Source organism: Betta splendens, chromosome 14 (genome assembly GCF_900634795.4).
Source record: "Betta splendens chromosome 14, fBetSpl5.4, whole genome shotgun sequence".
Lineage (NCBI taxonomy): Eukaryota > Metazoa > Chordata > Actinopteri > Anabantiformes > Osphronemidae > Betta > Betta splendens.
In genome coordinates this window covers 14,330,931-14,352,994 of record NC_040894.2, presented here as the reverse complement: position 1 = coordinate 14,352,994, position 22,064 = coordinate 14,330,931, and the positions used below count along the sequence as shown (strand labels likewise).

Genomic DNA, 22,064 nt, shown 5'->3' with positions numbered 1-22,064 from the left:
ATGACTACAGGAGTAGTTACTATCGCAACTCAGTAGGTGGACAGAGGGACAGACAGACATAGATGCTATGATATGACATGATATCTATAATACATGAAAAGGTGTCACCTTACCCTGGAGCTATTGTCTTGGGAACGCTGGTAACGTTTCCAGCGGCAACCATAGATCCCAGTGACAAAGGACACAAAGACCTGCTTCTCGTAGACCTGTAAGGGTTGGTGTTTCACCATGCTCCTTCAGCGCCAATGCACCACCATTTCATTAACATCCCACATAGGACTGGGAGCCTTAAAGAGGACCAAAGTGTTACCACGACAAACCTAACTAAACTATTATCAAACTAAACCTATCAAACATAGGACCAGAGTACAGAGCTTAAACGTACCATGCCCAGTCGTATTATATTTTCATAAAACGGCTTGAACATGTTGACAGACCTGGAGCTTGTTTACAGACACAACATTAGAGATCAAGCCAACAGACTATTTTTGTTCATAAGTAACATCTGGGACAGACATAATACCACAGTATACCGTATGCTTGACAGTCGCTGAGCCTTCACAGATCTAGGAATTTATGATGGTGGTAAATTAGCAGGTAGAGGTAGACGTTGGTAACTATGACTTAATCCAAAAACGAAAACACATCAGCAACAGAAATAATCGAGCAAGTTGTCCTCAAAGTTGCGTCTTCTAAACGTAAAAAATTACGTTGCCTTGGTATCAGACAAAATGTCTTGGCACAGCATATATTTTCCATGGCTTGTGGTGGTGATGTGTCTGTTACTTTTTGGGGGATGTTGTAGCTTAGTTTCTTAAATTGAACAACTGTGTCAACATCTGAGTTAGTTAGTAAGGTTTTGAGTTTGAATGTAGAGCTGTTCAGCCTGACTATCTTTACCAAAACCCACCAAGCATTTTACTATGAAACACACAACCCACTTTACAGGGTTAGAAATGATATTGTTTATTTAAAGCCTTGTACTAAAGCTGAGATAATATAATGTTTTTGATGAACATTGCTCTTGCTGTGTCTTTTACCTGTGAAATACGAGAAAAACTATGAGAACATGTGCCCTAGGCAACTTTCCTATCTGCAATTAGTCATAAGTGACTTTGACCGCATGACCGGAGAACAAATTTCACCTCAGAAAATTCATACATTGACCCAGTCTTCAAACAAATGAGGAAAATGGATATCAAGCTTTTTAACAGTAACCATTAAAGACATACATTATGTTTTTTTAGATTAAGCCTGCCACTTTTTTTCTAATTAAACATATGTTGCATTTGAAACTGAATCCCATGAGCAAAAGTGGATCCTGTAACACCCACAACTACCAATTCCCCATATATAGAAAAAAGGTTTGTGAAGAAAAGGGTACCTTTTAAAAAAAAAGTATAGCATGAATTCTGCTGCTCCTGTTAACAGCTGGCATAAGTTGAGCCTCCTTTACATATTTGTCATTTACTGTACATACATGTGTAACAATATAAAGACTGTCCACTTGCTGCTCAGTCTTCAGAAGTTACTTGGTTACGTGCAACCTTACTTACCTCTAAGGCTGCAAACAGCCCACGCAATTATGTGCTCATTGAAAAATAATAATACAATAATTCACTAAATCTCAGTCAACCAACTACCACAGGGCCGCTGCCATATCTTTTTTATTATTAGCCTTTTAGCTCGGTCAGCGTTGCCTCTTTCCAGACTTTCATCATTCACTCCTTCATATAATTTTTATACGTATTCATTAATATTGTCTTTAATCTTTTAGCAGATTAGGCCAAAAATAGAGACTCAATTAAGGTTCATTATCCATGAGGGCAAGAACTGCTAACAAAGCTGCTGTCAAACCCATGACGTTTTTATTCATCAGGTTGTCAAAGAAGAACAGCATGTTCACTGTGAAATGCAGCTCCTCACTACACGTGCACGTGCAGGTCGCGAATGAGTCTGACTCAGTGAAGATAATTAAAGTCTAACAGATAATGGAAATTATGCTACAGGGCCGCCAGGGTACAGATAGAGATCAAAACTAATCAGATAATTCTTGGGCTAATCGGGTTTGTGTGGACAAACTCACCAAAGCAATTAAAGCTGGATTAATTTGCTTTACAAAAATTATATCACTACTAACTAATATTTTATTCCCAAACTAGTAAAACGTACCATGTCAACTACCCTTCTCATAGCTTTATAAGTATGTAATATTTTGGTCAAATTGCTCAGTGAACTGTAGCAGTTTCATAATGTTGTTCAGCATAAAATAATTTTAAATTAATTTAAAAATGAGCAGCCATACTTGCCAGATCACATTCTAATTGCACAAACACAACATTGTGATAACAGTTACACAGAAGTGCGCACAGTCACTCACTTTACCTCCACGGTAGCGCGTTTTATCCCACAACACCGAACGCCTGGAGTTTCTCGTTAATCTCTTATTTCCACCGTCGCTGACATGCTGTCTCTTCTCTGTTAGACTTTACGGATTCATATCTATAAAGTAGCTTTCGGCCAGTGTGAGGGAACGAGGAGGCGCACAACAGACTGGTTTTGCGCTCACTAACACCGCTTTTTACGCACGTTTAACGCAGTACCGGCGCAGCGAGTAAGGGACATTTCACTGAATGAAACAAGAAAACAACGAGTCTTCTTAATATAAACGCATCTTTACTGCTCACACGGCAGAGTTAGAAACTGTAATCCGTACCGTCGGAGGCGTGGGTGGAGCCGTGGCCCACACTGCACAAAATATCTAGTCTTTGCAGGGTTTAGACAACGTGAGTTGAGGAAGGATATTTTTTAGAGCGTGCATAATACCGCGGTCAAAGGAGCCACTGTTTGCGTTTCCGTGATCAAATGAGCCGTCGCTATATTCGAGGTGCGCGATTCGTGGGATAGTTACGGTAACCGAGTTGCGATCACCGAGAAGAGCGGACTCACTCATTCTAATGAGCAACTGAGGCGATATTAGGATTAATTTCGTAAGGAGACGAAGCAAATGTAAGAAATTATGGAATTTAGAGTGAATGTTTAAAAAAATATTTACTGATGGAAAATATAAAAAGGGAATTGGCCTCTATTCTAAAACTTGGATTTGAATAAAATGACTTCTTTCAAATTGGTACATCACCATTCCTTCACAGTTCTGCTTAGTACTACCTCGACTACTACCACAGCAAATATCAAATACCTTTACTGTATGGTTTTGTAGTTATCCATCAATAAACTATCGTACAGTAAGTAAGTTCAATTCACAACAATACCAGAAATTTGACCTTTAATAACTCCTCTTCCTCGAATTGGTACATCAATGTTCCTTCAGGGTTCTGCTTAATACTACCTCACCTTGTTTAAAGTTTAAATACAATAGACATAAATAAATCATATAATTTACACATACAAACAATTGTAAAACTACTTCTGTCACTTTCTGTTCTGTAGCATAGTCCTAAAATTGTCTGTCTACTTCTCAAAAATTCAAAAACAAATTAAAATGGAGTCAGCTACAATATGTATTGATGTCAGTATTGTATTATTCTATTATCAAATAGTTAAATTTAACTAATTTCCAATAGCGTGACACATGGCTTCCAGGTGAAGCCTAAGCAGGCCATGAAACACAAATGAAACACACAAAAAGTACACAACCTAGCCGGACAACTGGTTTAGAGAAGCATTTATCTGAGTTTTGGCTTGGTTGGGTAAAGAAGCCACAATGATTCAAAATGAGATAAGTGAATTAGGGCTCCCAGTAGGAGGCCTGAAGTCCTCACGCAGGGTGGGCTGGATTTGGTCCCTTCAGGGACATGCTGCTGTTAGTGTAGTTACCCTTCTTGGAACTGAGCAAGCGTGAGAACATTAGAGGTTATGAGGATGTTTGAGGATGGTGCACTGCGAACAAGACTTTCCAAGAAACATGAGCTCAAAGGCTTAACAACATCAGACGGTCACGTTCCATATAACGGAGGAGGATGTGCCTTAATGGGAATTAGTTTTTACTAATTAAATGCTATTACACTTTCCAACACTATAAGCAGCTGTATTTCAGTTTCTATCCATTTTCTGATGTTATTACATTTCCATTTGTGAATTTATAGTTCTCACAGCAGCAGAGAGTTACTGTACATAAGAAGAAGATTTTCCACCCAGGAACGTGCACGAGTTTGGTTGTTCGAGTAAGGTTTGTGGTTATAAAACAAATCGCACTAAAGTAAGAGTTAAGTTGTTATAACTTGGAAAATAGATTAATTTAAAACATTTTGAGACATTAATAATAGGCCAGACATAAATAGGACTGCATTACTATTTAAATATTATTCATTGTCAACACACACTTACTCACACACAGCTCTTCTACACATGCCTGTTACATCAGCTGGACACATCACTGTACTGTACTGAGGCCATGTGTTACCAAGAGCTGCAAAGAAGACACAGCAGATGAGCGACGTCTTGAACGAGAGCTATTCTGAGCCGAGCAGTCAACAGATTAACCCTTGGCTTGGGACAATTACGTCACACTCCTTAAATCCATGACATTCGCAGTTCTGCACTACTCTACCAGAGCTTCTGTTAGAAGTTCGATCTGTGACAGTGCACCTGTAAATGTGTAGCCATGAGACATTTTAGACAACATCATTAATGGTAATTCAAAATCTGGATTTCTAGTGTAACATAACATGAATGTAAAATTCTAGTATGTGCTTAGCTCTACTAACAATGAGAATAACCTGCCACTGGTTGTTGTAACACCAGCAGAAGTGAGTCTTCCATCTGTGTTCACTGCTCTCTGACTACCTCTGCTGGTCATGGGAATTACTTGCTTCAGTGACAGTTACTGCTTCTGCCAAAAGAGGACTTATGTACCAATAACGTGTTGGTAGAAAGGTAAGCAGTGTAAAAACAACCAAAATGCATTACAACATATTATTATTATGTTAATGACACCAACATCTCCCTATGCCACACCCAGACAATGTTTTGTTTAGATACAGTACAACACAGTAAATGACAACGATGCATGCAGTGTCACACCAGACACGCATCCGCTCATTCTTTAACTTCCTGGTGCCTGCTCCACTTCTCCATGTCCACAGAGTGACTCCCATCCAGGGGGGAGGATACGCATGACCTAATGAAGGACAGAATTAAGCATTCTTGGGAAAACATGCAACCTGAGATTTAGACAAGTATAAAGGTGACCAAGGTGAAATGATGACAAGATTAAAAAGATGACAATGATTCAAAAGTTGACCGAGGTGCATTGTTGACAATCTGACAATCAGACATATTTGTTGAGCTGTCGGACTTGAAGCTTTGGGTTTTGTCCCGTTCATGTTACTGTTCGTTCTGCTAGTGATAGCCTTCAAAATTTGTCCTGGGTTCCTTATGGAGGATTGTTCAAAAGGAACACTCCAGTAGCTTTACACATTAAAGACGACACATTACAAATGAGATTAAAACTCTCTTTAAAGCTAATTTCAACTTCTTTTAGTTATCTGACAAATACAATCATGGTTATAAATTTATGATTGAGTTTTAACCCATAAGAGCCCAGACCCAGGAAGAACCATGTGCAACACATATCTGAACAAATTGTGGAAAGTTTGTAGATATCTCAGCATTTGCTTTACAAGGGTGTGCTGTATATGTCACCAAAGTTGATACAAATTAAAGAAATCAGAGTTAAATTATTAATTGCCTCTATTGTTGACTACTACAACTAAATGTCTGATAAAAAAAAAAAAAAGCTTTTACTGTAACAGGTTATGTGTTGTGTCTAGGTCAGAAACCATACAGCACCTAAGTAAGTACAGGTTTTACTGTGCAGCTCCCACATTCACTCTGTGCTCCAGCGTTCCCGCATACAGTATTCAGGCTTTAGGACCTTGGGGGGCAGGATGTTTTCCCACTGACCACAAACACTAGGTGGGTTTGGCCTGAAAGTAAGATTCCAGTGCGCACACTTTAGATAAGAACTGCTAGTTCTGCAACTGTGCAACCCAGACACACTAGCCTCATAGGGGAGATCAGCACCAGGGGATAACTTAAGCGATTAAAGGATAACTTTCTAAAATACTGAAAAAACCAAATAAGGTAAGATAAAATGAGTGAGACAGGAAGTGTGTGTGTGTGTTTGGGGGGGGGGGGGGGGGGGGTCACGAAAGGCATAAAAAAGACAGTGCAGAGCCACATTCAAAGAATAATATTTGGGTAAAGAGTTTGTTACCGACTAAATGTTGGTCAAGAAGCTATAAAATGCTAAGAGGAACATTTTGCTGTATCAAAGCTGTAGGTTTAATAGCACTCCTGGACTTTTCTGCACCTAACTTCCACAACTAGGCCGGGTCGAAAAACCCCGTTTGCTGTGTCTAACATCCAAACTCATGTGTGAACAGCTGCTTTTGTTCCACAAACAGGGCCGGTACTGCTTTAACACAGGGGTGTGGGTTTGCAGGCTGAACCTGTGTCTCACTATGCCATCTTATGGAGACATCCACACACATGGTTTTTTTCCTTTTATACAACTGATTTTTTTCATAAAAACAGTACTGAAAGAACATTTTACACATATGCAAAGAATAAAAGGCATGTGATAGTTTCTTCAGGCTTTTCTTGATTTCTCGTAAAAATCAAATGAAACACAGATCCCCCCTTCTCTTGCTGACTTCATGCTCTCACTTGTGAGTTGTGGTTTTATATTAAAAATTATAGTATGTGTTAGTAGGAATTACAACAAAACTCATTTTATTGTTATATTTCCAGTAGCTCATATTATGACCAGTAGCACGCACAAGTTTCTACTACATATTGTCAGAACTCAAAAATGCCCCATTTTGAAGGGAATAGCTATCTGTTATAAGCAACCCATAACAGAATGAGCTGGTGGTGGCCAGTAAGCCGGATCGATAGACACTGCCACGTGTTGTCCTGCAGGGGGCGCGGTCAGCCGGGGATGGGCACATTATAATATTTCAATTTCGATTGTGGATGACTGCTAAAATCAAACTCACCTTTTGTTGGTATATTTCCAAATATATGTAAAAATGTTTTTTCTGTATTTTTATCAATGCCTCACTTTTTGCGCTACTTGTGCGCGTGATGGCCCTGTTTACATGACAAAAGCAGCCGTTCACAGTATGTCTGCTAGAGCAGTGATTCCCAACCCCCGGGCCGCGGACCAGTACTGGTCCGTGGGTCAATTGGTACTGGGACACGAAAGAAATCTCACATAATTTCCGTTTTATTTATTGTGTGATTCTGAACAATGTTATTTTGAAAAATTACCGGAATCTCTTGGCTAAATTCGCCCACGACTTGATCTTGACACATGTTAAGACGCTTGTCTCGGTCACGTGTCTTACTTACAAGCGCTACCTTTTAAACGGGCTGCTTCGGTTGGTAACACGTAACACTTTACCGCTAAATTAAAACCCCCAAGCTAGCAAACACGTTTCTTTGCACAGCGTAAAATAGCCAGTGTGGCAGAAGAAGAGCCAACGACTAAAATTAAAAAGAAAGCTGCATTTAATAGACAATACCAGGAGTCCTACCTGAAACATTGACTTATTACGACTGGTTGTTCCAAGTCCGCTCTGCATAATGTGCAGCGACTGGTTCTAACGAGGCAATGAAGCTTTCAAGCTGCACAACTTGGAGATCAAGCATTCTACATGTTAGGCGATGTTACGAGAATGCTGCTAATAAAGTTGCACACATGGTGGATGCACGTTTATTATTATAAAAAGAAAATACCAGTTTTCGTAATATTTTATTTCGTTAGTGTTAGGGTTATATTTCGGCCCCACCATAAAGACTGGTCCGTGAAAATATTGTAACATTAAACCGGTCTGTGGCTCAAAAAAGGCTGGGCTAGAGCAAGGGTTTTTTTGTCCACTGCCTATGTGTGTAAGGTAGAAAAACTCAAATGACACCTTCTAAGTGTGCTAGAGTTTTAGACACTGAAGGGTGAAGACAAAAAAATTCCACCTTATAGTTCAAGCCTGTTAAAGCCACATATCACTCCATCTCTGTGTTTGCTTTAAGGCTCAGCGAACTTGTAAAAAGCTGCATTGTTGATATGGGGTGCCGAAAGTAGAAGGAGCACCTATAACCAGTTTTCTCACATTTAACTAAATGACACAACATGTTTTCTCACATTAGTTAAATTTGCAAAAGTCTAAATGTAAATGTTAAATATAAATGTAAATGTTAAATATAAATATTACATTTTAAATATAAATGTTAAATGTTATTTTTATTATTTTTATTTTTTTATGTTGAATGTAAATGTTAAATCCATCCATCCATTTTCCAAGCCGCTGAATCCCATATGCGGGGTCGCGGGGTGCTGGAGCCTAACCCAGCTTATGGGCGAGAGGCAGGGTACACCCTGGACGGGTCGCCAGTCCATCGCAGGGAGTAAATGTTAAATGTCAATGTTAAATGATCGCCTGGTGTCAAACTGAATATTTAAGTAGACTCCACCCCCTACGATCCTAGATCAATGACGCCGACTCAAACACCTCAAACAGTACGCATAGCTCTGCCCACATCTGACTCTGGATCAGTGGACAACAATACTGAAGAGAAACCTGAATTCGAAGCCATCATGGCCGTTAGCTCCGACTCCCTCCCGTTGGGGGAGATTGAACGGGCTGTAACAGCAGGTGTGCGGGCTGAGGCTCCGCTTTAAACTGCTGTTTTGTCGTAAGCACCATTAATGGGGAGTTAAGTAGGTTTGAATAGAATATTTCTGTGGCGCCGATGGAGAATTAGTTAGCTAACTTTACTAGCTAGCCGAAGTTACGTCCAGGCTAAAAACAAAAGTTTCCAGATCAGATGTGGGCGGGGTTTGCGTGCACTGTTTGAGGTTTTTGAGTTCGCATCTCTGATCTGAGACCAGTGCTGTTTGAGGGTAGGGGTGGAGTTTACTTGCACATTCATGAATATTCAGTCTTACGCTCGGCGATCATTTAACATCTACATTTAACATCTACATTTAACATTTAACATTTACATTTACATTTACATTTACATTTACATTTACATTTACATTTAACATTTACATTTAAACTTTTGCACATTTAACTAAATGTGAGAAAACATGTTGTGTTGCGTTGTTTAGTTAATTGTGAGAAAAATAGTTATAGGTGCTCCTTTTACATTCGGCACCCCATATGTTGATGGACATAGTCTTTAGTGTAAAGCAGACAAACTACATATTAGCGCTTTTCATTATAAGTGTCTTCCTTAGCCATTAAATGACATGAATATAACCTCCTCATCTTTATCCACTATGGATAAAAAACTTAAACTGGAGTCAGTTGTGTATCCAACCATGCGGCCAATGTTCTGGGTCAGACACATCTTGCATTTACGGTTATGTACAGTAAGTCTTGCTTTGCCTCAACATTCACTGGGAGACATCTACAACACAGTGATTAGCACTCTCCTCCTATTTAGGTTTAGATTTAAAAAACACATTGCAGAGAAAATTATAAATATGCTTTTAGACATTAATATGAGGTATTTGAAAACTGAACGAGCATCAAACTAATATTTTAATTTTCTAGGTTGACCGGCATTACATCATGTGGGTAACCAACCTAGCAGCTCTGGTCCTTCTGGCCGTGTCTGAATCAGCTGCCACCGCTGCATCAGCAGAAAAGGTTCTCAGTAACCATGCCACCATCCTGGCTAATAACAGTGCTAACTTGGCTTTTAGTCTCTACCAGAACATAGCAAAGGACGAGACTGTAGAGAACATTCTTATTTCCCCTGTAGTGGTGGCCTCGTCTCTGGGCCTGGTGGCTCTAGGGGGAAGAGCCTCCACACCCATTCAGGTAAAAAACATTCTAAATGCAGCTGGAGTTAAAGACGAGCAGCTGCACTCTGGCCTTGCTGAGCTTCTGACCAATGTGAGCGACCCCAAGACCCGAAACGTGACCTGGAAAATCAGCAACCGCCTGTACGGACCCAGCTCAGTCACCTTTGAGGATGACTTTGTAAAGAGCAGCAAAAAGCACTACAACTTTGACCATTCCAAGATCAACTTCAGAGACAAGAAGAGCGCTGTGAACTCCATCAATGAATGGGCAGCCAAGTCTACGGATGGTAAGCTGTCTGAAGTCACAAAGGATGTGGAGAAGACTGATGGTGCGATGATCATCAATGCCATGTTTTTCAAACGTAAGCCTGCAGGAAGTCTGTACATTCCCACTGTTCCTTTAAACAATGATAAAGCCAACACTGTTTCTTTCTCACAGCTCACTGGGATGAGCAGTTTCATCACAAGATGGTGGACAACCGTGGATTCATGGTGTCTCGCAGCTACACAGTTTCAGTACAAATGATGCACCGCACAGGTAAATGACTTGAAACCTGTTTAGAAATTAATACTGTGCTTATTTATGGTCTGTGCTTTTTTCATACATTTAATGACTTTCTCAGGTGTCCTAGACTTCTACGATGACAAAAGCAATACATTATACATCCTGAGCATGCCCCTGGCTCATAAAAAGTCCACTGTTGTGTTCATCATGCCCTACCACCTGGAATCTCTGGAAAGACTGGAGAAGATGTTGAATAAAAAGCAGCTGGATACGTGGATGGGAAAGCTGCAGAAAACCGCTGTGGCCGTGTCTCTGCCCAAAGTCACCATGGAAGTCAGTCACAACTTGCAGGTAAAAGAGAGACGCTAAGTGGCTAGATGACTGCACACCATCTCAGTCTTTGTTTTCACTTCCAACCTTGTTTTCTCTTCCTCTCATTAGAAATACCTCAGGGAGCTGGGTCTGACAGAGGCTGTGGACAAATCCAAAACTGACTTGTCCAAGATGTCAGGAAAGAAAGATCTCTATCTGGCAGACGTGTTTCACGCCTCTGCCATAGAATGGGACACTGATGGAAATGAAATCGACGTCAGTGTCTTTGGCACGAACAAGTTGAAAAGCCCCAAACTGTTTTATGCTGATCACCCCTTCATCTTCCTGGTGAAGGACCAGAAGACAAACTCTGTTCTGTTTATTGGCAGGATGGTCAGACCTAAGGGTGAAAAGATGCGAGATGAATTGTAAGAACGTTTTAGCCTGTGCATCCAAAATTTGTGTCTTTCTGAGTGTGCTGAGTTCAGAGTTTTTGCTACATTATGCTGAGAGAAGTGGTAATGACTTTATTCCTAGTGCCAACAGCATTCCACACAGCACAGATTATATTTAAACATCCATCCATCCATTTTCTAAACCGCTTATTCCCATATGCGGGGTCGCGGGGGTGCTGGAGCCCAACCCAGCAGGCTATGGGCGAGAGGCAGGGTACACCCTGGACGGGTTGACAGTCCATCGCAGCAACACAGAGACAGACAACCATGCACACACACACACTCACACACACACACACTCACACAATGAAGAGAGTCCAATCAACCTAATGCACGTCTTTGGACGGTGGGAGGAAGCCAGAGAACCCGGAGAGAACCCATGCAAACACGGGGAGAACGTGCAAACTCCACACAGAAAGGCACCAGGGAATCAAACCCAGAACCTGCTAGCCATATTTAAACATGTTACCCTGTTTTATGAGAAGTAGATTGCACCACACTGTAGAAAGCACAGTTTAAGCCCTGACAGTCCTTGTGCAAGAATTACTTCCTTTACTGTCTTTTTTAATTTGCCCTAAATACACTGATCTACATTGGCACACAGTCCAAAATGGCAGTGTTTTGCAATAAATCTTTAGCTTAATTTCAGAAGTTTTAGTCAGTTTGCCTCTTGTTTTATTTGTTTGAATATCTGTTTATCCCAGAGAAAAAACAAAAACATATTTATAATTAAATAATTTAAAACATAGCTCAATTGATCAAAACAGTAAATGTATAGAAACCCTCAGGATATGCTAAAGAATAAGTAGAAGTGTTTTACATTAGTCTTCTTCGCAATCAATTAACAATTTGATGTTTTTTAAGGGATGTTTAAAATGGGCTTTTATCCTGAAATGAATTGACGGACGTACGAGTTAAAAAATTGTTGCTACTGAGTCACCAGTCAGCCACTATAGAAAACTGAAAATCCGCCGAAAACTACCCAATACCTAAACTATAGAGTAAATGCTATTACAAAACTGAATTGAATTTACAGTTTATATGTCCTGAGACTTCAATTTAATTTAAGTACTTTACAGGGTCCACAGTATTGCTATTATTACCAGGTACACACAGTATCTTGAATATTGTTTTATTGCTTCACTGTAATCTTAGACAATTCATCAGTACAGTCCGCCATCTAGAGGATAAGTAGAGGTATGACAGGTCAGTTATTTTATGATGGTTTTACTTGTAGACGCGTTGCATTAATTGCTTACGCAAAACGTATACTATGTCTTATTTTATTTGATTAATTCTCTGGTCAACTCTACTGTTTTTATAAAGCACTACTTAATATAGAAAACTACAGAAGCATAAAAGATTGCTTCAGAGAGTATATTGCACCATTGCATTTTAAGACTTTTTTTTCTATGACAAACCAGAAGGTTCTGCACCGCGGTTAAGTTAGTTTGAGGTTGGACATTCAACAGACATTCGACTGAAAGTACCTCCAGACAAGCAGTCCATATTTGAACAATGATCCGCGTTTCGTGTTCGTCACGCGGACACAGAGCGAGACTGCTCGGCACACGAAGACGTTGACTTAGGGACCGTCAATAAATTATTCGGATTTTCAAGAAATTAATATTTCAATACCATCCACACCATATGAACTACTGGTTCAAAACCTGCTCCAAAATGTGTGTCTACATCTCCTTCACAAGGCACAACCATTTATATGAGGAAATAGTCATGCTGCATGTTTTTCTAATATATAATATATATCAATAGTTTAGTATATTATGAATGAAGTATAGCTTCATTATGTGGCTCATTAACGTTATTCCTCTGTGGTTGCTGCAGTTCTGCGTGTCACCCTTGTTCTTAAAGATCGACACCAGAATGTTTCTCCTCCATTCTTCAGGCATCTTCTCACTCTCAAACAAACTGGTTGGAAACTCCAAAGCTGTCTCTCCTGGACACTTTCACACCTCTACTTTCCACTCTTCATTCTTCTCAGAGCTTTCCTCACCTCATCCTTTCTAATTTCTGTTATTTCCTGCTCCACAACCTCCACATCTTCATCCCTTCTTTCCCTGTGATTCTCTTCATTGATCAGCTCCTCAGAATCCTCCTTGCGTCTTCTCTGTACACTCTCCTGGGTTGTTAGCACCTTTCCATCACTGTCTTTAATCACCCTTATCTGTTGCACATCCTTCCCATCGCTATCAGGATGCAGCCCTGTACTACCTCATTCCACCACCAAGTGTTCCTATCTTGTTTCCTCCATCCAGATGACAGATGAACTTTCCTACCTGTTTCCCTGATAACCTCTGCTGTAGTTACCCATTCATCTGGAAGCTCTTCCTGACCACCCAGAGCCTCCCTCAACTTCTACCTGAATTCACAGGTTACTTCATTTGTTAGCTTCCACCACTTTGTCTTATTTTCTGTCATCTTACTCACCACCATGCAGTGCTGTTTGGCTACACTCTCTCCTACCACCACTTTGCAGTCACTAAGCTCTCAAATTACTTCATCTAAGAAGAAGAAAGAAAGAAGAAATTAACTCTTAATAGTCCCACAGTGGGGAAATTCATTCTCTGCATTTGACCCATCCCCCTTGGGGGAGCAGGGAGCTGCCACATGAGCGGCGCTCGGGGAGGTAGCGCGAAGTGTCTTACTCAAGGACACACCTGATGCCGAGGCGGGGGATCGAACCAGAGACCTTTTGCCTTCCGAGGTCGACACGCTACCAACTGAGCTACCAGGCCTACTTAGGATGTAGTCCACCTGCATGCTCCTACCTCCACTCTTGTATGTCACTCTGTGTGCCCTTTCCATCCTCTTAGCAAAATCCACCACCATCTGCCCTTCTAGGATTCTTTCCTTTACACCAAACCTGCCCATCTCCTCATCATCACCTCTGTTCCCCTCACCAACATGGCTATTGAAGTCTGCTCCAACCACTACCCTCTCTCCTCTGGGTATACTCTCTATGACCTCAGCAAACTCACTCCAGGATCTCTCCTTCTCTTCCAACTCACAGCTACTTGTGGAGCATACCCACTGACTACATTCACCATCACCGCTTCGATTTCTAGCTTTAAGCTCATCGCCCTGTCTGAGACTCTTTTCATCTCTAGAACATTGTTCACAAACTCCGACTGTTCGACTCACTCCTACTCTGTTTTTCTTCCTATCCACACCATGGTAGAACAGTTTGTATCCTCCTCCAATACCAAGTGTTTTGCTGCCCTTCTACTTCGTTTCCTGCACACAGTACATCCACCTTCCTTCTCTCCATTATGTCTACCAGCTCTCTGCCTTACCCTGTCATTGTGCCAACGTTAAGAGTCCCTATTCTCAGATCTAGCCCCCTGCCTTTTCTCTTCTCTCTCTGTCCACAAACCATTCTGCCTTGTCTCCTTCTTCGACCAATAGTAGTCCAATTTCCACCGGCACCCTGTCGGTTAACGGCATCGGTTGTCGTTGTTAACCCAGGCCTCGACCGATCCAGTATGAAATTCTTATGGACGATTCACATAGTTGTTATTGGCATGGTATTGAAATATTACAGTATTATTTATACTAAAATGTTATAGAAAAATATGCAACATTACTATGTCCTCATATAAATGGTTGTGCCTTGTGAAGGAGAAGTAGACACACATTTTGGATTAGGTTTTGAACCAGTAGGTCACATAGTTTGGACGCAATTGAATTATTACAGTATTATTTATACTAAAATATTATACAAAAATATGCAACATACTGTAACTATGTCCTCATATAAATGGTTGTGTCTTGTGAAGGAGAAGTAGACACACATTTTGGATTAGGTTTTTTTGAACCAGTAGGTCACATGGTTTGGACGCTATTAAATTATCAATTTCTTGAAAATCCAAATAATTTATCTACGGTCCTTAAGTCAACTTCTTCACGTGCCGATCGGTCTCGTTCTGTGTCCGCGTAGCGAACGCGAAACGCGGAAACGCGTAGCGAACGCGAAATGAGGACCGCTTGTTCAAACACGGACCGCTTGTCTGGAGGTACTCTCAGTTGAATGTCTGTTGAATGCCCAACGTCAAAACAACTTCACCGCGGTATCACACCGCTAATTTAAATAGATACTAATACAGTACAAACATTAATAACCCACAGACCATGGCTAATGGAGGTAAAACGCAATACACTTTCATTTCAAACAATAAAGTGCTAGAAAATTATTATAATTTTGATAAAATATTGACTAATGAAATTCCATAACTAAGCCATTAATGTAATATAAATCGTGCCTTATTTGCTGCTTTTATTAGCTTCTATTTGTTGCTTTGCATATTTGTTGTGTAACTTGCTGTGGCTGTACTGGACTTTGTTACCTGTCTGCAGTCTGTCTGCTTGGTCGCGCGAGGAGGAGGGGGAGTGCTCGCGCCGTGAAGGTACTACCACGGTCTGGTTAGCGACCACACAGCCTCCTCCTCTTCCATCATGGCTCCCTCGTTAGACAGGCAAGGGTACTGGGGGCGGCCGACCTCGACGCTGGACTGGTGTGAAGAAAATTATGTCGTCTCTTTTTACGTAGCGGAATTTTGTGAGTAAAACACGCCAGCATGTTTTACGCGGACAACCGTAAGGTTGGCTTGCTGTATAGGAGGCTTTTGTGCAGGGAGCCGCGCTGTCTACGTACGGTAGCCTCTGGATAACGTAATCACGAAGCTGGAGCAGCGGTTGTATTGATACTTGACAGGGTTTATGTTGTCTGGACGGTTTAGTTCAGCGCTACTCTGTTCGTGTTGCTAATGTAATTGTAGGTCCACGCGACATTTTACCAACTAACGTCTGAGCTATAGCGACAGAAAAGACAAGGTGGGCGCCATAGACGTAGTAAGACTGTTGTGTGTGGAGCTCTGGCCACAGTTATCCTCTACGCTAAATCCTTCTATAGCGCATTGTTGACTAACTTCTTCTTTTTCCCACCGTTTATTACTTCCCTTCAGAATGTATTCGTCACATGACATCGCTAGACGTGAGATAAAGCGTTTGTCGTTCTACCACAACGCCTTGTTGCTTTGTCTAACGATAAAAACTGGTTCATCAGGAGCCGTTATCTCACATTTACACACTATCAGTGGGCGTCAGCTTTGCTCCGGTTGACATAGCGTCAATGCAGCTTTGTTTACCCACATCTGCTCTATTAGTTAATAATTAATGTCCATGCAATTTCAGCTCAGTCAACTAGGTAAGTATTAGTAGCATTGTGCTTCAGGTAGCATGAATAAATGGCAACGTAAAAAAGGACTTTGCTTTAACTTGATCTCATATAAAACCTAGAATGTATTGTAGATTGTATAATTAAAGATAACCCGTCCAATAGCTGTTCTGGAAGATAGTTACTGTACTCTACTGTAAACTCCAGCTACGTAGCTCAGAGTTTAGATACAGTAGCCTACTTCTTTTTCATCTTCTGTGTATCCTGGTTATGCCAACACGTCCTTTTATACTACACACTTTCTTTGTGTTTAATACAAAGCTTCACATCCTACTCTAAGCTGCTGTTGTACTGTTATGTACAAACAGCAGGACAGCTGTGTTCATGAATTGTGTTGAAACACTTTTAAACATTGACACTTGAATGTAGCGCAATATGTGTAAAAGGTTTGTTTGGACAGATGACACTGTGGCTTACCTACATAGTTCACCCACAGGGACATTGTTTTGCATTTAATCTCTTATTCTGGTTACAATGGCTGGAATGTGTCATTGTTCATGTGGAGAAAAAAAGAGACCAGCCGTGGTTTTAGTTCTCCTTTGGTCATATGTGGCAATGGTATAAGGCAGACTCAGAGAGAGAACTGTCACACAGCGAGCAGGTGTCTCATAACTCTCGATGTTTGCATGTAAATGCAAAATAGCCTGTGTGCATTTATTATCAGCTCCCAAAGTCATGCATTGTGAAATGGTCACTCCAAGGACTCACCTTGGTTTTTATCAGATGGCTGTCCATCGCTGCCTATGTGGGTTAGGAAACCTCCACTAAGCAATATTTGTTTTTATCTGCTAACATCCTGGTGAGCCAGATTTTTTTTCCTTCCATGCCACAGTTTGAACATCACCACACCCAGAAAGCAATGGCCTATGACAGAATGGTTAACATATATAAATACTTACAGGAGTTGTAGCTGTAGGCACATTCTCATAATAATAACAGTTACTGTAGGTTTGTGCTATGAAGGACAAAACTGGGCCTAATACACTGATGACAACTGTATTAATTTGTCATTACCATTGGCCACCTTTTGGTTTTTTCAAACATATATGTAAGACTTGAAATAAATATTAAGCCCAAAACATTAAAACGACCATTCTTTATGCAAATTAAAAAGTTTATGACCCATAAAATAGTAAGATATTGTAATATTCCTAATTTTCTTTGCTCTGACAGTGGTTTAATCAAATGACATTTCCAGCTGTCCAGATTCTAATTCACTTGTGTTTTTGTACAGGGAACACAGTCAGCAATCTGATTATGATCCTGCCTCCTATTTGTGGGGCCATTCAGACGTTTCGTGATGGCCTCGAGTTACGCTACATCTGCTCTTTCCTCGGACTAGCAGGTTAGTCTGTTAAAAATACAATTGGCCTGGCTGTATCTACTGCTGACATATTCATGTGCTACAATGCTACAGTAAAAAACACTGTCATAAAGTAATGTTTCATTGACTTGTTTGTGTGTGATCCAGCTGTTGGTATTGGCTCGTGGTGCTTCCACATGACGCTGCTATATGAGATGCAGGTGAGCCACGTTGTTAAAATGAAAGTTTAATTAAGTAAGTAAGTAATAAAAAAGCCTTCAACCACGTATCTAACTTTAACAATTGTTTAATTGAAATTCAAGCTCATGTTCAACTGAAACACGTGTCAAACCTGCTGTGATGTAATAAAGTTTGTCTCTGTTTACTAATTTTCAGCTACTGGATGAGCTGCCAATGATTTACAGTACCTGTGTGTTTGTCTACTGTCTGTAAGTATGTATACTGTTGATGTACTTACAAACAACTTTATTGTTACTTTGGCTTTAGTAAGTATAGAAATGGCATTTGTGATCATGTAACAAACACGTTCATTTATTTTTCAGATATGAGTGTTTCAAACATAAGAACAGTATCAATTTATTTCCGATTGTTTTATTATGCATCTTTAGCATCTCAGTCACCTTGGTGAGCATCCACTTGCACTTCAATACATTTATTCATCATATTATATAACAACATCCTCACGTGTAGCGTATGTGTTTGTGGTCTGCAGGTGTATCTGCAGTGGAAGGAGCCAGTGTTCCACCAGGTTAGTGCAGTGCTCTGTGCTATGATCGCATAGCTCAGGTTGCTCATTGTTTGCGATTAGGTCATGGTGTGCCCTAAGTGATTTGTTTTTTGTGTAAACTCTAGGCTTTCCACACAGTGTGCAACATACACTCTCTTAGGTGATTGCGTTGTAACAGTTCTCAAACCCAAGCTAGGCTCAGGACTTAAATTTGGGATCAAACCACAGTTAAGACCTGGTCAAAAAAGAAAACCTCTCACCCACCTTATAGTGCGACCACAGACACCTTTAAATTTATACACACAAGTCTTCTATCAAAGTGTCTGTGTCTGCCTACTCTCACACTGTGTCAATTTACGACAAAGGCAGTGGCAACAAAACCACCTGTGTGTACTCTTTGGAACTGGCGCTGTTTACTAATAACACGACTGTATGGTGGTTCATAACGATTATGATAATTGCTGTTTCACCATAGGAAATCCACTCAGTGTAACTCAGGCAAACAAAATTATTGGAAGGAACCTTCGAGACAACCCTGTTTGTGTTGGTAGGGCTGTGGGCAGGCATTGAAAGCACAGAAAAGCCATCATGATGAACATTTGATTTTGTCCATGTTGCCCCACAGTTTCTCGCTATGTTCCGTTTGTAAATGTGTGCCCCTTCTTTCAGGTCATGTATGGTGCTCTAGTAGCCTGCCTGGTGATGCGATCTGTCTTCATTGTTACGTGGTAAGTTATACCAGGTAATATCAAATTTGAATCATTACACTTTTATAGCTGCTAATTAATAGCCACTGGAAAAGTCACTTGCTCAAAGCTTTTCTTTGTTCTTTTAGGGTGTATCCATGGCTCAGAGCACTGTGTTACACCTCGTTAGGTGTCTTTATGTTAGGGTTCGTACTGTGGAACATTGACAATGCCTTCTGTGACTCATTAAGGTAAGATAGACAAGATAAGATAATGAAAACATGATATTGTTAGTAATTAAATACTGTACACTGAGTGAAATTGAGTTATGGATCCCTTTACACATATATGTAATCTAATCTGACATATCTCAGCCCTGGGAAAGGTCAGGGTTTGTGTTTAGTACTGTATGTATCAGTTCCCTAGTATAAACCAGGCTGTGATAAAACAATTATGAATGTGAAACACTTTTAATTGAACATGTTCATAAAGTAGAATAATGAACTTTTGACTTGTGGCATCATTAATTATCATTATCATCAGAATAATATCATTTGACAGTGGTTTGTTGTGTACCACAGAGCCAGCAGACAATCACTGCCCTCTGGCATTGGAGTAGTAACACAGTTCCATGCTTGGTGGCACATCTTCACAGGCCTAGGTTCATACCTGCACATACTTCTCAGGTAAGCTCCTATTACAGCAATAGGAGTTTGCAGCTGCTGTCTTTTTTTGTTCTCTGAAATATATTTTCATGTTCATTATCTTTCAGCCTGCAGATCAGGTCGACCTACCTCAAGTACAGACCAAAAGTTAAGGTTTGTCTTACATAGATTGACACACATATTCATTTAGGCTGCATGCCTTGTTGATTTCATGTATCCTATTAATTAACTGATTTGTCTTTTTTTTCTCCTAACATTGTTAGTTTGTGTGTGGAGTCTGGCCCACGTTGCATGTTGAACCACAGAAGGCAAGCTGAATATAAAGGACAAGAACCAAGTAAAGGCTGGTGACTGCCATCGGCACAGAGACCTTCCAGTGTCCACTGGTGGGAACCACGTCCACAGCCAGGGGACAGGCGGACCCTGAACAGCACAGACCCTTCAGTTCAGCACTGTGGTGATTGACTAAGTACAGTATAGCATTGAACCTAGTTTTAGACATGGAAGTTTTTGTGAATCAATCATAATTTATTAGAATAACTTTTCTGTAATTTTATTGAATTGAGTTGTAATAATTTAATTTACTTCTCCATTGTCATTGCAGTTATGTGTAGTGTAATGCAGGTGTTGAAAGGACTGGATCTGAAATCTAAATAAGGGAAAGCGGTGTAATGAATTCATAATTTACATTCAGCATTTTCATCACTCATCATTGTCATTAGTTAAATATAATTTTGTGGATACTCATGAATTAATATGCAAATAAATCCCAGTTTCACATACAGCTGGAGAAGCTCTGCTCAGAAGCTTCCTTCATGTTGTTGTGGATGTATTCACATGGCACTGCTCTTATAACTCAGCCTGTCGTGACTAGTTACACAGGCTTGGTGTTTTTACTTGAATTTTTTCTCCTAAAACAAGCCAAGACTGGAGTTTTTTATTTTGTTGCTGTTGCTGTCACTGTTGCCAAAGTTGAAGGAATCTGACACTTGTACACTTATGTAGTGACCTTAAGTTAAGAAAGGTTTAAGCCCAATCCCAATTACACAGAACAATCTGATCCTCCTGAACACTTAACACTCCAGGCAATGTTGTGATCCATGATGGGTTATAAACAGCTAAATGCTTCTTTGCAAACCAATTTGTTGGAACATTTTAACACAGATCTGACAGAATAATGGAAATTTGCACAAATGTCACTGTAAACACATGAACATAATAAGCCTGTAATCCTACCACACCTTATCAGTGACCGTATTGAGTGTTTGCAAGAAGTGAAATGTTTTCAGCTCTTCATCTTTTCTCTCTGCAAGGTACTACAAAGACACCAATCTGCATTAAGTATTGTCTCCTATAACATTAGTACTGTTAACAAGTACTAACAAAATTAACAAGTATCACTCTAGAAACCTGCATTGTGCCGTTAAGAGGAAATATTGAAAATTCCTTCAACTGCAATCTCTCAACATACACATTATTAGTTATTATTATATTAGTTCATTGTGTATTAGTAGCAGCAGATGAAAGCATGAAATGGCACCTACTGAAGTTGTAGACTGATATCTTTGTGATGTAACCACTAGGTGGCAGTACTTGACAGCTTTTCTCAGTGCCAAGCATTGAAGATCTATCCACAGTTAAACACTAGATCTGTTGTGTTAAATGAAGGGCTTTTTATTTACCATGTTTGTTTTACCTACTGTGAAATTTTGAATATTTTAAACATTACAACCTGCAGCTTGAGCTCAGAAACTGAACTTTGTCTAACAGTATTGTTGTAGCTACAGCTTCATATTTGTGCAGCCTCCTGAACTGCAGTGTTGACACAGCACATCATCTATCATTATACATAACTCTACTACCATATCAACTGCTTAAACCCAGTGTTACAAATATTCAGAAGCACAAAACCAGTTCAATGTTTGACACCGTGAATACTGACACAGCTTGATTTCTGTCTGTGTCTGTGTCATCACTGCGTGTTAGTGGAGCAGTAATCCTACGACAAAGAGGGTGCCTTACTGATATCTTTGCAGTTTAATCCAAGTTGACTCAATGTTTGTGATAAACCATTTAAACAGTGTCTTGTGTTTCGAATTGTTCCATTTCCCTGGTTATCAGCAGTTAAGGCAAACCGCAACAGCTTCTAATGAGTCTGCTGCGTCCTTTGGCCATGGTTCATGTCATACCGCTCATTCACAGGCCATTCTGCTGTAGCTCAGAGTGATACGTGCTGGGAATTTTTTTTAACTTTGTGCCAGTCTTTGTCCTGTACTAAAATAAAATGTATCTACAGAA

The 22,064-nt window shown here is 40.2% G+C and overlaps 3 protein-coding genes across 11 annotated transcripts in view; 2 read left to right on the top strand and 1 right to left on the bottom strand.

Annotated features, from left to right (window-relative positions):
- gdpd5a (glycerophosphodiester phosphodiesterase domain containing 5a) overlaps positions 1-15,608 on the bottom strand; it is a 21,797-nt gene extending 6,189 nt beyond the window's left edge. For 5 of the 8 annotated variants that reach the window (XM_029174389.3, XM_029174388.3, XM_041073801.2 and 2 more), the window contains exons 1-2: positions 2,386-5,342; positions 114-287 (exon numbers count right to left, since the gene is read on the bottom strand). In XM_029174389.3, the coding sequence (XP_029030222.1) occupies positions 114-230 (117 nt within the window). In that variant the 5' untranslated portion in view covers positions 231-287; positions 2,386-5,342. Of the gene's footprint in view, positions 1-113; positions 288-2,380; positions 5,343-15,474 lie in introns of those variants that run through there. The other 3 variants (XM_029174386.3, XM_055514652.1, XM_029174390.3) reach the window with 3 other exon arrangements.
- On the top strand, positions 5,950-11,767 carry serpinh1a (serpin peptidase inhibitor, clade H (heat shock protein 47), member 1a). The gene is made up of 5 exons (XM_029173858.3): positions 5,950-6,105; positions 9,585-10,200; positions 10,278-10,376; positions 10,462-10,694; positions 10,785-11,767. Exons 2-5 carry the CDS (start codon positions 9,603-9,605, stop codon positions 11,085-11,087), a joined length of 1,233 nt encoding a protein of 410 aa, XP_029029691.1. The 5' UTR covers positions 5,950-6,105; positions 9,585-9,602; the 3' UTR covers positions 11,088-11,767.
- acer3 (alkaline ceramidase 3) lies at positions 15,127-22,064 on the top strand. Of its 2 annotated transcripts, none has more exons than XM_055514654.1 (11): positions 15,127-15,144; positions 17,599-17,709; positions 17,836-17,888; positions 18,064-18,116; positions 18,231-18,312; positions 18,401-18,436; positions 19,085-19,143; positions 19,251-19,352; positions 19,683-19,787; positions 19,874-19,919; positions 20,030-22,064. In XM_055514654.1, exons 2-11 carry the CDS (start codon positions 17,622-17,624, stop codon positions 20,081-20,083), a joined length of 678 nt encoding a protein of 225 aa, XP_055370629.1. In that variant the 5' UTR covers positions 15,127-15,144; positions 17,599-17,621; the 3' UTR covers positions 20,084-22,064. The 2 variants fall into 2 exon arrangements, with proteins under 2 accessions (XP_055370629.1, XP_029029692.1); XM_029173859.3 differs by lacking the exon at positions 15,127-15,144 and adding an exon at positions 15,554-15,686.

Excerpts from the sequence above, each read along its gene's own strand:
- serpinh1a (XM_029173858.3), top strand. The coding sequence starts at position 9,603 with ATGTGGGTAACCAACCTAGCAGCTCTGGTCCTTCTGGCCGTGTCTGAA. Across the intron at positions 10,201-10,277 it reads CAATGCCATGTTTTTCAAAC|CTCACTGGGATGAGCAGTTT; the intron begins GTAAGCCTGCAG and ends TCTTTCTCACAG. Across the intron at positions 10,695-10,784 it reads AAGTCAGTCACAACTTGCAG|AAATACCTCAGGGAGCTGGG; the intron begins GTAAAAGAGAGA and ends TCCTCTCATTAG.
- acer3 (XM_029173859.3), top strand. The coding sequence starts at position 15,584 with ATGGCTCCCTCGTTAGACAGGCAAGGGTACTGGGGGCGGCCGACCTCG. Across the intron at positions 18,117-18,230 it reads TGTGTGTTTGTCTACTGTCT|ATATGAGTGTTTCAAACATA; the intron begins GTAAGTATGTAT and ends TTTATTTTTCAG. Across the intron at positions 18,313-18,400 it reads TTAGCATCTCAGTCACCTTG|GTGTATCTGCAGTGGAAGGA; the intron begins GTGAGCATCCAC and ends TGTGGTCTGCAG.